This window comes from Sinocyclocheilus anshuiensis, unplaced genomic scaffold (genome assembly GCF_001515605.1).
Source record: "Sinocyclocheilus anshuiensis isolate Anshui unplaced genomic scaffold, SAMN03320099.WGS_v1.1 scaffold1023, whole genome shotgun sequence".
In the NCBI taxonomy this organism is placed as follows: domain Eukaryota; kingdom Metazoa; phylum Chordata; class Actinopteri; order Cypriniformes; family Cyprinidae; genus Sinocyclocheilus; species Sinocyclocheilus anshuiensis.
The window spans coordinates 416,359-431,481 of NW_015546084.1; the positions used below are offsets into that span (position 1 = coordinate 416,359).

Consider the following 15,123-nt stretch of genomic DNA (forward strand, 5'->3'; position numbering starts at 1 on the left):
CTTGATTACAAGAAGAAAAACACTGCTCTTAAACTGGGTGTGTGACAGGTATGGCTGTGGAATGGGGTTTGGCAGAGGAAAAATTTTCAGTCAAGATTTTTTTTTTGCTTTAACCCCTGACTACAACAACAATTATTACAACGTTTGTTTAAAAGAATAATCACACAATACGCTATTTTTTCCATGTTTTAATTTTGATGGTAAACCCTTTGTTTGCCAAAAAATAAAGAGTTTAACTCTTTAAAATAGGGGTTATGCGCAGCAGACTTCCGTATTCTGTTAACCGGGTCTCGTCGCTTCCGGTACAAGCGTTTTGCATATGCTTAGTTAAATATGAAGCAGTTTTACTCAAGATGCCTTCAAAGTAGATACCAATGATGATCATAACCAATTTCCATCACATATGCGGACTGATATCTAAAAGTTTTTTAAATTTTTATTCTTTTCACATTTAGATATAAAAATTGAATAAAACGTCAACAATAAAAATAGCTAGCTAGTTTAACTGATCATCTTAAAAGTCCATAGATATCGCTATTATTTAATACGGCTGTTAACACGTTCTCCGACAAGCGGAAGGGATGAGACCTGTTTTCCGGGTTTGGTCAGGTGATGTTCGACATATACCCTATAAAGAGTTTACTGTGGGAGTACTACACTCAACCAACACCAGGGAAGGCAGTTTTTGTCAGAGCCCTTGTTATTCTTAATTTTGACATTAATTTTCATTTTTACACCAGACATATATATATCGGTTCAAAATATCAGTTATCGGTCTGTTTGATCTGTAATAATCGGTATCGGCATCAGCCTTGAAAAACACAAATCGGTCGACCCTTAAAAAGAGGTGTTAAGATGCAAGGTTAATGTACATCCAGTCTGTTATTTATAGGCTATGTTTTAATCCATTACCATGTTCAAAACAATTTTTCTGTAATCAAATTCTATAATAAGTGTCCGATCTACCATGACACATCAGGAAATATGTGACACAGATATTACAACCATTCAATTAAAGTTCCAAGAGGTGCGGCCTCTATATTTTCTTCCAAGCAGAGGTCCGGACAAAAATAAATAAATAAAAAATACATTTTTACATGTATTGTATTTTTACATTTAGATACATGCGAGGCCATGTGACAGAAAAAAAACACTGTTTCTGTTCAGGGTTTTGCTTCTGAAATCTATACTATTTTAATATTTTACTTAAAAGCATTATCTATTAAAAACAATGTAGCTACAATAATCAAAACGTTCTCATCTTGAGCAGAAAAGAAAGATAACTAGCAGTTTCAAAGTTTGAGTTCTATCCTAGCTATCCAACAACAATTTTCCCAATTATAATTACATGATTCATTTGAAATGTTCTTAGCCTACAGATTAATAATGCTAAATGTAGATCAGAAATGTCTTGTCACATCTGGTTTGAACAGTCAATGTCATAGGCTATAGATAGATAAAAAGAGAGTAAGAAAAATAACTATTTGCAGCATTGTTTTTTTCTGCTGTTTTAGTGAAAGTAATCTATAATTTTGCTGCTCACGGTGTTTCTGTTGTTGTTCAAATAACCGTGACATCGCAGCTCTTAAACTTGGCACCGGCATGCGTCAGGAGAGAGAGAAAGCGCACGGAGCTGAAAAGGCTTGAATAAAGAGCGTTTGGCTTTAGATAAAAATACTAGAGGATATAGCGCTGAAAGATATTTGCCATAAACGACCCTGAGCACTTGTTATGTGATCCGCTCCGCTGTTTTGACGCGCTGCTCACTTAAAATGGTGCTGCTGTTATGGCTCGCGGTCCGGATGGATGCCGGGGTGCGGCGGTCCACCTTTTGAATATCAGTTATGTAAGTATTTAAGGATAAAAGACTCAAGTTGCTTTTAAAATATTCACGAGACCTTTTCCTCGAGTCGAGTCAAGCCTGGAGTCATTTCAGGTCGAGTCTGAAGTCTATAAAAATGCGACTTGAGTGTGACTCGAGTCCGAGTCACTAACTCGAGTGCCCATCGAGTGAAAGAACAACAGATAGATCGAACAATAGCTAGAATGACAACAAAACTTCAGCTAGAAAGGACGACAGAAGGACAGAAGGACAGAGCAACAGAGTGATAGCTAGAAAGGAAGACAGAACAACAGAGTGATAGCTAGAAAGGAAGACAGAACAACACCGTGACAGCTAAAAAGGACGACAGAACGACAGAGCGACAGCTAGAAAGGACGACAGAACACAGTGACAGCTAGAATGGACGACAGAACGACAGAGCAACAGCTAGAAAGGAAGACAAAACAACACAGCAACAGCTAGAAAGAACAACAGAGCAACAGAGCGACAGCAAGAAAGGATGACAGAACACAGCGAGAGCTAGAATGGACCACAGAGCAACAGCAAGAAAGGAAGACAGAGCGACAACTAGAAAGGACAACAGAGCGACAGCTAGAAAGGACAGCAGAACGACAGAGCGACAGCAAGAAAGGATGAAAGAACGACAGAGCGACAGCAAGAAAGGACGAAAGAACGACAGAGAGTGACAGCTAGAAAGGATGACAGAACGAAAGCTAGAAAGGAAGACAGAACGACAGCTAGAAAGGACGACAGCAACAGCTAGAAAGGTCAACAGAGCGACAGCTAGAAAGGACAGCAGAACGACAGAGCGACAGCAAGAAAGGACGAAAGAACGACAGAGAGTGACAGCTAGAAAGGATGGCAGAACGAAAGCTAGAAAGGAAGACAGAACAACAGCTAGAAAGGACGACAGCAACAGCTAGAAAGGTCAACAGAGCGACAGCTAGAAAGGACAGCAGAACGACAGAGCGACAGCAAGAAAGGACGAAAGAACGACAGAGAGTGACAGCTAGAAAGGATGGCAGAACGAAAGCTAGAAAGGAAGACAGAACACAGTGACAGCTAGAAAGGACGACAGAACGACAGAGCAACAGTGACAGCTACAGTTGTGGCCAAAAGTATTGGCAGTGACTTAAATTTTGCAAAACACAATTTATGTCACTGCCAATACTTTTGGCCACAACTGTAGAAAGGAAGACAGAACGACAGAGCAACAGCTAGCAGGGACGACAGTACAACAGAGCGACAGCTAGAAAGGACGACAGAGCGATAGCAAGAAAGGACGACAGAACGACATAGAGAGTGACAGCTAGAAAGGATGACAGAACGAAAGCTAGAAACAAAGACAGAACGACAGCTAGAAAGGACGACAGCAACTGCAAGAAAGGACGACAGAATGACAGAGCAACAGAGTGACAGCTAGAAAGGAAGACAGAACAATACAGTGACAGCTAGAAAGGAAGACAGAACGACAGAGCAACAGCTAGAAAGGACAACAGAATGACAGAACGACAGCTAGAAAGGACAACAGAACGACAGAGCAACAGCTAGAAAGGAAGACAGAACAACAGAGCAACAGCTAGAAAGGACAACAGAACGACAGAGCGACAGCTAGAAAGGAAGACAGAACAACAGAGCAACAGCTAGAAAGGACAACAGAACGACAGAGCGACAGCTAGAAAGGAAGACAGAACAACAGAGCAACAGCTAGAAAGGACAACATTTTTTTAAAACTCAAGTCAATCAGTTTCTTTCCTCCTACACTATTCCCCTCAAATTCATATTTGACCTTTAATTACCAAGTCTTATCTCCAGCTAACTTTCACCCTTAAAACTTTTGGCATCTCGCACGTTCCGTAATGATCTATACCATTAGTTGGCTGTCCATTAAAAAGTAAATCAATACACTTGCAGAAAACACACTACAACAATGCACTAATGTCTCGGACCGTTCCCCTGTTAGGTGAGAAAGGTTCATCCGCCTCATTCATCTTGCTTCTCTCTCCCAGTGTCTTTTTCCTCGCTCTCTCCTGCACCTCCATCACTCCGTCTTTCCAAGCCCCCTAATGCCCTTGTCCAATCTCTTCCCTGCAAAAATGGACCAATACAAATGAGCAGCTGCAATTTAGCAACAACCCAAAGTAATTAGAAACCCATTACCAGGGTCACCTAGAGACAGTGCACCCACACACACACCAACACAAAGAACATGCACTCTCTCTCTCTCTCACACACACACACACACACACACACACACACACACACACACACGCGCACACAGAAAACAAGCATGAATGCAGAATGAGCATGAAAAGTCACGGCATAACTGCACAGCTGTGAGGCGTGGAAGGAGGCAGTGAGTGAAGAATTGAAGCACTCAATCAACTCTTCGCCATGCACTTGCTGGCTTCTGCATAATCAAGGAGAAATGGGGAGAGTAGTCTTGCGTAGCCAGAATTTTGAGCATCAGCATCAAGTCTGGTCCACGCAGAAGCTTGTTCTGGTCAAAGGGTCAGGCTCCTTTTAATTTAATTTAAAATGTAATTTAATTAAAATGTTAATTTAATTTAATTTTAAAAATCTATTTATTTTAATTTCATTACATTTTTCATATCAGCTATTTATTCATTTGCACCAGTGTTTGTATAGTTAACTAAAACTTTTACAAAATTTTGAAATAACGCAGAAATAAAAAAAAATATATATAAATATTTAAAAATTAATTAATTCATTAATTAAAGTTAAAAGGACATTTAAAAACACTAATAAAAATGACAAAAGCAAAAAAATAACGAAAACCTAAAAAGAAAGAAACTGAACATATAAAAAATATAATAATATAAAAAATACTAAAATAATGCTGATTAGCATATGGGTGTTTCTGCAACTACGGGCACTTTTAAGTCCAAGCAGTGAAATTTTAGATTTATGTTCAAATTTGTCATATGATGCTTTATAAATATATTCACAGTGTCATTACACACCTTGACAAAAATATAATTAATGATTAATGGATTTCATATAAAATTCTGAAGCATTTACAGGTACAAACACCATTTTTGTTCATGTACCACAACTCTGGTCACAATGTTGAGATACGTAAAATAAGCTAATTGAATTACAATTTACATTATTTCAAATGGAATGGTTTAATATACATATACATTTACAGCATCTTAAATATTTTTGTATTATTTACTGATAATTTTTATGATTTTTTCAACTAAATGTGCCTGACCCACACTTTTAAGTCCTTACCGCAACAATGAAAAAAGGCTTTTATCATCACATTTTATCAAAGACAAACAAGTCTAGTTTCTATAGAAACAGAAATCAGCACATTGCTGACAGACTGGGTCACCTCACTACCTCACTCACAAGATCCAAAAAATATAAGGTAAATATCATCTTTTCGGTGTCAGTATTTATTGTGTGTCCTTATCATACAGCTTAGTAATTCTGTACTTTGAACTACATTTTAAAAATAAATGTATATTACGGTTTAATTCATGTATATTAAGATGCTAAGAGTCAAAACTAATGTAGTAGACCTGGCTAGCTGCCAATTAGCTGCAATATTAGCAAAAATTTAATTTCCGCAACATGTCTTTACTGCAGCAAATTTAGGTGTTGTGGTAAAGACCTTGTGTTGCGGTAGAGACAAGTTTGAGGTTTACTGTATATTAAATTACAAATATTCAGTCTATTGTAAATTATATTTAAACATGACATTTTGTAACCCTAGATGAGACCAAATTCATCAACAATAAGATCAAAGAAATGCAGAGGAAATGAGAAAAGACCCAGAGGTATGTAAAGTATCTGCAGAAGGAAAAAGAACGTTACAAAAAGAGAAAGGAAAATGGGCAGATAAAGAGTGTCTCCCAGCTGACAAAGAGAGAGAAAACTCTGAAAAGAAGGCAGTGGAGGATAAATAAAAGAAACCAGAGGGCAAAACACAAAGTACTGCATGCCTCAAATCAGTAAACAAATCAAATCACTTTAGGAGATAATATTTTTTAAACATGAAAACCAGTTTGAGTTCTTTACTGCAAAACTACTACTATCTTTTACACATGCAATACCTTCTGTTTTCTGTTTATTTTACTGTTGTTCTGTACAGTAGCCTGTTTTTGATTTCATGGCACTTTAACATTGTGTCCTTACCGACACAAGATGTCATTACCGCAGCTCTGCTTTATTTGATTTTTTGTCCCCCACATATTTTTAATATCAGTATTTACAAAACTGCACAAAATTTGAAAGCTACTGAAATATAACATTTTTATAGATATTAAAAAAGAAAAATGTATATAATGAACGTTACTGTAACGTTGCGGTAAGGACATTTTGTAAGAAGAAGAGTTGAAAAACATTAAAAAATCAACATGTTCCAGATTAAAATCTTAATCGCAATTTTGTTGACCTTTTTATATGTATTACAGACTCTGATGGTTAAAATTAAAATTCACAGGGGTTGATTTTTCTAAATTTTGGAGAGTCAAAAGTGCCCGTAGTTGCCCATATATATGCATGTTGTTTAATATAATGTAATATAACAATGTAATATAATACTATAGTATATTATATTATTTTATATTATATTTCCAAAATGCCATTCATCTGCATATTGAATTTTTTTTGCGAGTTATAATATAATATAATATAATATAAAAGACATGGGAAATATAAATGTTAATTAATTAAATAAATGAACAAATCAAGCAAATATCATTAATACTAATAATTATAAAATTACTGTTACAAATATTACTTAGCAATTACAATTTGAAGATTAAAAAACTCATAACCTTTTGAAATACATTGTAAAAGATTTAATGCACAATTGAATGGCTATTTATTTAGTTTTGGAATATATTGTAGAGCTGCCGCTACGCAAAGATTATCCTAGCTAACGATTAGTCATTGATTTAAGGCATTTTATGATATTAATTTATGATATTAATTTACGGTGTTGTCACATTTATTGCTCTGCACATTCAGAGGGCTGTGGGACACAATATAATAGAGCCCATCACTTGGCTAATATCTTCAAAACAGAATATGTAGGCTATGACTTACACCAACATAAGCCGGCATATGACTTAAATTTACGGGCTTATGTACCGCTCTCATTCGACCCCAATATATTATACTATAACAAATTTCATTATACTGTAATAAATGTTGATACCTGAACCAGACTTTCTTCTGGTGTGAAATGACTTATTTTTTCCTGTCTGCTGCCTTTCATGCCACAACTTAGGATAGTTGCTAATGAAAAGAGCCAATTAGATTTAATTTTTAATTAGATTTTTTTTCAGCAATATTCATTAGAAACTAGACGGACTGTAAATTGTCCAAGAGAATGATAGTGAAACAATAAACCAGAACTGACAGGAACCGATTAGTACTGAACAGCTGTATTTTTCCACCATCACTGTGGTCAGCTGTCTTATTACTGTCCTAAGACTTTCTGACCCGAAAGAATGACAGAAAGATGGAGATATCAAATTATGAAAACATGATGGGTAATTATGGGCAGCTGGCATATTTTATTACCTTGCCAGTGGCATGGCGCGACAGAGTGGCAGAGGGTAATTGATCTTAATTACTGTGCCCAAATGAAGGTCATATCACCGACACAGAGAATGAGACTGGGGGACAGATGAAAGACCAGCTTCATACAAATACACAGCTGAATATGATTGTCTCAGGATCAACAATACACACACCAGCGATTAAAGAGAAAGTCATTGGCAGGAAGAGTCAGGAGGAATAAGGCTGTTTTTACTGGAGTCTGAAACGGCTCGTCACAAAGGAGAACCTATTTTTTCCTGCCCTTTCGTCTTGCTTTAAAGGCCTACACACACACACTAAGGAAACCAACTGAAAAAAGCACTCATGTCATTTGCATGCCTTAATAAACCCATATGACAATTCAGACTGCTTCAAAAGCAAAATACAAGCCAAATAACACAAATTTCAGTCACCTTAATGGAGGGCAAGAGGGAGGTGTATTAGCAAAAATAGTGCAAAAATGTATATTATAACTATAAAATATTGTTTAAAAGTTTGGGGTCAGTAACTATTTCTTCCAAAAATGCTTTTATTCAGCAAAGCGACACTAATGACATTTATAATATTATAAAATATATGTTTTCAAATAAATGCTGTTTTTTTTTAACTTTCTATTCATCAAAGAATCTAAATCACAGTCAATCATATTATCCAAATCAAGTATCATGTTTCCACAAAAATATTAAGCAGCACAACTGTTTTCAAATTTCACAATAATAAATATTTCTTGAGCACAAATCAGCATATTAAAATGATTTCTGAAGGATCATGTGACACTGAAGACTGGAGTAATGGCTTCTGGAAATTCAGCTTTACAAACTTACAATTTCGATATATTAATTAATCCTTTGAGCGTTTAATTATCTTTTCTTTTTCCTTTCAGCCCAATATTTAAAAAATGTGTTGGCATCGTGTGTTAGAAGAATCACCTTTCCCCCACCTCTATATTCAAACTACCACATTTCACTCTCCTGTGTGTCTTTTGCTTCTGGGACGAAAAAGATAACAACAAACCACTTCCCTCCTCTCCAAGGCGCACTTCTATGTGAGCTTTTTACTAAAATTAGGAAGGATGCGTATTAGATACAAGCCCAATGAGAATCTTACAGGTTTCAAAGGGTCTAAGATGATGATGTCTTGCACTTATTATCATGTTTTTTTCAACACTGACATTTTAACAGCCGGAGTACAATACAAATTTTGAGTGTTAATTAGTGTTATAGGGCTGCTGAACATCGCCCCACAGTTATGCAAGTTTAATTGCATTTGGCCACACAAAATGTCTTCATAAATGTCAACGAATATTTAGCCGAGTCATTATTTTGGCGAAAAAAAAGCATATCTTCTCAAGAATCGAAATGTCAGACAGTCAGGTGGTCAAAAACGGACTCATTATGCATTTTATAAACACTTGGTTTTGTGTAAAAAATACATTATATATAAATATTTGTGAGGCTCAGATATGTCAAGAACACCGGCACAAAAAATTGAAAGATGAATGATGAATTAAAAAGATTTTTACTTTACTTGATTTTATATATACAGTATATATATATATATATATATATAACCTTAATTTTATGAAGCTACGAGAATACTTTGTGCACAAAGAAAACAAAAAAATAATGATTTAATAAATTATCAGAGACAGAGAGACACTCACTCTGTGATCTCCTCAGTAACCGTGTGCTCCACCTGCAGACGGGAGTTGACCTCGATGAAGTAATGTTTACCGTGTTTATCCACCAGGAACTCCACTGTGCCTGCGTTCTCATAACTGACCTGAGGGAAGAGATGGAACCGACTGAGCTATGATAAATACAAACTTTTCAAAGCTTCACAGGCACAATTTACATCCTCATGAAAAATAAAATCAAAAATACTATGAAATAAAAAAAAATAGAATTTTTATTTGGCACATGTAGTGTTGGGTACCGAAACCCGGTACCAATATGGCACCGGTACCTATGTAACCGGTATGTACTAGAACCGAATCAGAACGTAGATTTCGGTGCCTCATTTCAGTGCCATGCTTGAGTGATTGATTGAAATATTTGTCCTCTGGTTCTCTGAAACGGACGCAAGAAGCATCATCACCGGCACCGCACGTGAAAAATAATTTCCCGACTGCGAAAATGCATGTGAACTCAAGTCGGAAAGCTCTAATAATAAAATCCAACAAATCTTTGTAGTAACGCGAGTGTCCATGTTGTTTTCACATTCCGACTTAAAAGCACAATTCACAAAATGAGAGTATCCGAGGAGAGCGTGAATGCAGTAATTACACTTGCTCTGATGGAAACAGGTAGCCTTCCGTTAACAAAGCTAAACATGCTTAAATTAAAATGCCTAAAGCTAAACTTCCCTTGTATTCACATTTCTAAACCTGTTGTCCAACAAAAGAGAACATTATAACCTTTTTACTCCACAACACCAGTCAAATGCTTCCTTTTGTGATCTGATGTGGTTTCTTGTCACAGAATGAGGCAGAAAATATGTTCCATAGGCTGTTACTTTAAAAAAAAAATACATCGATTAGCAATGGATTGTAAATATACTTAATTATTATAAAAATACCAGAGATGGCTTGAATAACACAGATAAACTATATTGTCGCAGTCGATTGTTTATGGTCTTTGTTTTATCATTCAAAACATTTATATGTTCTGTTTACTCAGTCACAGATATAATAGCATGTCTTTGTCCATATAAGGGATTTCCTTGGAGGGTCATGAGTTCCGCTAGTTCTGTGACTGGGTATGTGGATTTTCTGTGCGAGGGCGCCCTCTGGCGTCCAGTATGAATGAAACAGACATCATGTGTTTATAGTGCTATCGGTTCAGGCACCGGAACCGTTTTAAAAGTATCCATTTGGCACCAGCATCGAAAAAAACCCAAACGATACCCAACCCTAGGCACATGGTGTGATGACCGAGTTTCGTAGCAAATAATCTTTAAAGGGATAGTTCACCTAAAATTGAAAATCCTGTCATATATTACTCACCCTCATGTTGTTCCAAACCCATAAGACGTTCGTTCATCTTCAAAACACAAATTTTTGATGAAATCAGAGAACTTTCTGACCCTGCATAGACAGCAATGCAACTGACATGTTCAAGGTAGTAAGGACATCATTAAAATAGCCCATGTGACATCAGTGGTTTAATCTTAATTTTATGAAGCTACGATAATACTTTTTGTGCACAAAGAAAACAAAAAATAACGACTTTATTCAACAATTTCTTCTCTTCCATGTCAGAATTTGATGTGCATTCACGACAGCATTTGTGTGCTTTCCTCTGCTTGTAAACAAGGTGCAGCCCATCTGGGTTCTACATCAGAATGCCAGCTCGTACGTCGTGATACTCTCGTGAATGCACGTCGAAGACCGACACGGAAGAGCAGAAATAGTTCAATAAAGTTGTTACTTTTGTTTTCTTTGCACACAAAAAGTATTCTCGTAGCTTTATAAAATTAAGGTTGAACCACTGATGTCACATGGACTATTTTAACAATGTCCTTACTACCTTTCGCATGGACTCTTTTTTTAAAGATGAACGAAGTTCTTACGAGTTTGGAATGACATGAGGTTGAGTAATTACTGATAGAATTTTCATTTTTGGGTGAAATATCCCTTTAAAACGGCTGATTAGATAAGTGTGACCCTAAAAAAATATTCACAGTGGTAATCAAACTTTCTTCTAAACCACCACAGGTACTAGACAATATTGAAAAATTGTGTACATAATAGGATTTAAAACCATCTTATATCCATTTAAAAAACATTTAGGCTTACATATTATATTGGTTTACACTTAAAGTTTATATTTCGTGAAGATGCAAGCAATGAAGCAGTTGAGATTTGTGAATAAAGTTGGACATACTTGTATATATCCAACTTTATATAAAGAGCTGGGTGATAATAAATTTGCATTTTGCGACAAAAAAAAATCAAAAGAAGCAGTTGAGATTTGCTATATTCTGTAGTATATATTGCTTTGCATGAGTATGTACGTATGTACGTACATGTATGCAGAGGTGGAAAGAGTACGAAAATATTCTACTCAAGTACATTACATTAATGAAATTTTACTTAAGTACAAGTAAAAGTACCAGTCTAAAAATCTACTCAAGTAAAAGTAAAAAGTAGCTCATTTAAAATTTACTCAGAGTAAAAATTACTTGGTTACATTTTAACAGTGGGAGGGAGGCAAAAATTGGATAGGCCAAGGGTGTCAAACTCAGCCCTGCACAGTTTAGATATAACCCTAATTAAACACATCTGATCCAGCTAATCTAATTATTTAGGCTTTTTTGAAAACTACATGATATGTGTGTTGGAGCAGGTTGGAAGTAAACTCTGCAGGGCTGCGGCCCTCCAGGAACGGAGTTTGTCACCCCTGGGATAGGCCTATAAATCTCAAACCAGTTGTTTTTAATTAAAGGAATCAGTTATTTAGAATAATAAGACATTTGGGCTGTTACCAGGCAAATTAAATCCGTATCAACGAAGCTGATCTTTGCAATGCAGAGGAAACACAGAAGCTTCATCGGAAGTGGCATTTAGATGTATTTTCACACCGTTTAATGCAGGACATGAATGCATTTAACCTGCATTTACAAATGCAGAAATAATGTTTTGATATACATTTACATGTATATACATATAATACTCATTTGAAATTATAAGAAAAAAAAAATCAAAAGATTCTTTAAATGTGAAATTAAAACCGCCAGTAGGTGTCAGCAAGTCACTGTTAATAAGTGAGTCATTGCGATTGAACCGAATCATTTAAACGGTTGATTCATTCAGGAGCGAAATACTATCATGTTGCTCAGAGACGCAAAACTGTGCTATGGCGGCTGTGTTTGGAATTATTTTTGTTGTAGAAATAGAACAAAAATAGGCAATATGGTGTCTAAAACGCAAGTCTCGTAATATGTAATCATGCTGATTTTTGGAGGAAAAAACGGCATTCTTCGTGTGATATTGATTAACTATATGAAATTATATAAATATGTACATTTTCTGCCCCTATATCTTCAATTTTGTGATCATTCTAAATGCATTTTAACAGACTGAATCACGCAGTGAAAGAACGCAGTCTAAATGTGCGTGCACTAGTCTAATCTACTAGACTTCAGGGCACTCTGTAGGAGTGTTTTGTTTGGTTTTTGGCAAAATACTGATAATGTCAAATCGCACATCGTTAAAACAACAATTACGATATTATCGCAAACGATATATATCGCACACTCCGCACCACTGTCTTTTTGGCTAATTTGTGCAAAACCTCTTGCTAAACTGTCAAAGCTTCATTTTAACCACCAATGCAACGATGCAAGTATTTAGCCTCTCCTGCCCATTATTTACTGCAGTAGTTTCCAGGGAGCGATTTTGTTTTTTACTCAGTAATTAATGTATTTTAAAATGTAGCGAAGTACAATACTCAAACAAAATATACTTAAGTAAAAGTAAAATTACAGATTTAAAAAATTACTTTAAAAAGTAGAAGTACACAAAAAAGCTACTCAATTACAGTAACGCGAGTAAATGTAATTCGTTACTTTCCACCTCTGCATGTATGTGAATAAAGTTGGATATAACGTGTATCAGAAAATGTTGTTTGTCTACCCCAGAAGGTCAAACTAAATAGTATACATGCCATTTTGTTATTTGTTTTATTAGGGTGACAACTGTTGCATCCTTATTACCTGACTCACATGACTGAATAGTTTGAAAGACCTGCATAATTTTGTTAAAAGCAATAAACTTAAAATGGAAAAAAGTATAGTTCATGTAAAATAAATTTGTTTGTCATAAAATAACTTCAGTAATAATTGAGCTTGACAGATGCATTCAAAAGATACAGTATATATCTTTACAACAAACTACTTCCATACTGATTTTTGTTAGATAATAGCTTGTCCAAAAATTCTCTCTCCAAGGAAAACTGTATGATTCTTTAATGGGACACCAAATGCTAAAAGTGCAACTACAAATCAAAATCATAAACAATTACAGAATCTCATGTAAAAAGTTCTCAGTTGCTGTTTTTTTTTTTGTTCCATTTTTTTATGACAACTGTGGATAATACCAAGTTACCACATTTTTCTTGCAGCAATAATAGTCAACTATGATATATTTTTGTGGAAATTATGGTACATTGTGGTAAGGAAGGATTATTGGAAAGGCAGCAAGACAGCAGGTTGCCTCTTACTAGGCCACGTCTTGACACACACACACACACACCACATAAAGCCCAATAGGGGTTCCATAATTCCGTCCCCAAATTTCGCAGAAGTGCAATCCAATTCGTCCTTAGACCTGTCGCAGCTGCCAAATTTCCTAACGCAACACGTTTGGATACACACCGCCTCTCTCACACACACAGACGTGTAGTGTTTGGAGAGTAAAGCATCCTTGATAACTGGCTGCCAACACACACTGAGATCAAACAACCAACCCTTCAAATTCCTGGCTGATATTCATACTCACACCCGCTCGAAAATCTCACAAGCCCTGCGAGACCGCGAGAAGACATGAAGACTGTACACTTAGAATTGAGTACATCAATCATTCTCAGTACTTTCTCTCACACACACACACACGTTGAAATGCAGTGAGCAGATTAAAACTATTAGACCGTCGCAATGAAAGAGATGAAACTAAACAAGACGGCGCACAGTGCCCACAAGAAGAAAGGTACAGACAGGTAATTAAATGGGTAAAATGAGAGGAGGAAAGGATGGAGAGCAAGAGAGAGGAGGACAGATGGCATTCCACCGAGAGGACTAAAGAGGGTGAGAAAGAAGGAGGGAGGGAGATGAGTAATTATGAGTTTCACAGCTTGATACAATTTCTAATTACTTCACAACATCCATAGCATAAATAAGGTCTGCCGGTGCCGGAAGTCTATGACAAAAGACAGAAGAGTTCAAAGAGGGAGGGGTTTGGGGTTGGTTTTTATTTAAGAGTCAGTATATGGAATTATGACTGACAGAAGAAGAGAGAAACAGACAAGGGGGCTTAAAAGCAAATCTTTGACCACCATTCCAGGGGAAACATCTTAATTTCAAATTCAAATTAGTAATTATTATGATTTCATTAATAGCAGGGTATATAATCAACTAAAACTGACATTTTTTCAGATATAAGTGTTTCCAGAAAGTAAAAAGTAAAAATGTGAGTGCACAATCTTAATCCGTACTTACAAATAGGAGTGTGCGACATAATGATTTTTGATCATGAATGATTAAAAATGTCTCCACGATCTGCTTTTGAAGAAATATCATAGAGCGCACATTCTATCAGTTGCAGTTCTGACACCTCTGTCTCAATATACTATACAACGCAACATACATTCACATCACATGTTAACTCAGTGGTAGCGTTACACTCACAGGACACTGCACTTATTCGCAATCACAAAAGTACATTTTTTGCATGTGTTTTAAAGCCTTGCAGGTTAAAGGGTTAGTTCACCCAAAAATGAAAATTCTGTCATTAATTACTCACCCTCATGTCGTTCTAAACCCGTAAGACCTCCGTTCATCTTCGGAACACAAATGAAGATATTTTTGATGAATTCTGAGAGCTCTCTGACCCTCCCATAGACAGCAATGTAATTATCATGATCAAGGTCCAGAAACATAGCAAGGAGGTCACGCGGATACGTTTCTACGTTGTTTACGCATTG

General features: G+C 36.1%; 1 protein-coding gene across 1 annotated transcript in view; it reads right to left on the reverse strand.

Annotated features, from left to right (window-relative positions):
• LOC107699966 (pyruvate carboxylase, mitochondrial-like) overlaps positions 1-15,123 on the reverse strand; it is a 124,040-nt gene that overhangs the window by 82,948 nt on the left and 25,969 nt on the right. The window contains exon 9 of the mRNA XM_016501430.1: positions 9,087-9,205. Coding sequence (XP_016356916.1) covers positions 9,087-9,205 — 119 coding nt within the window. The remainder of the gene's footprint in view (positions 1-9,086; positions 9,206-15,123) is intronic.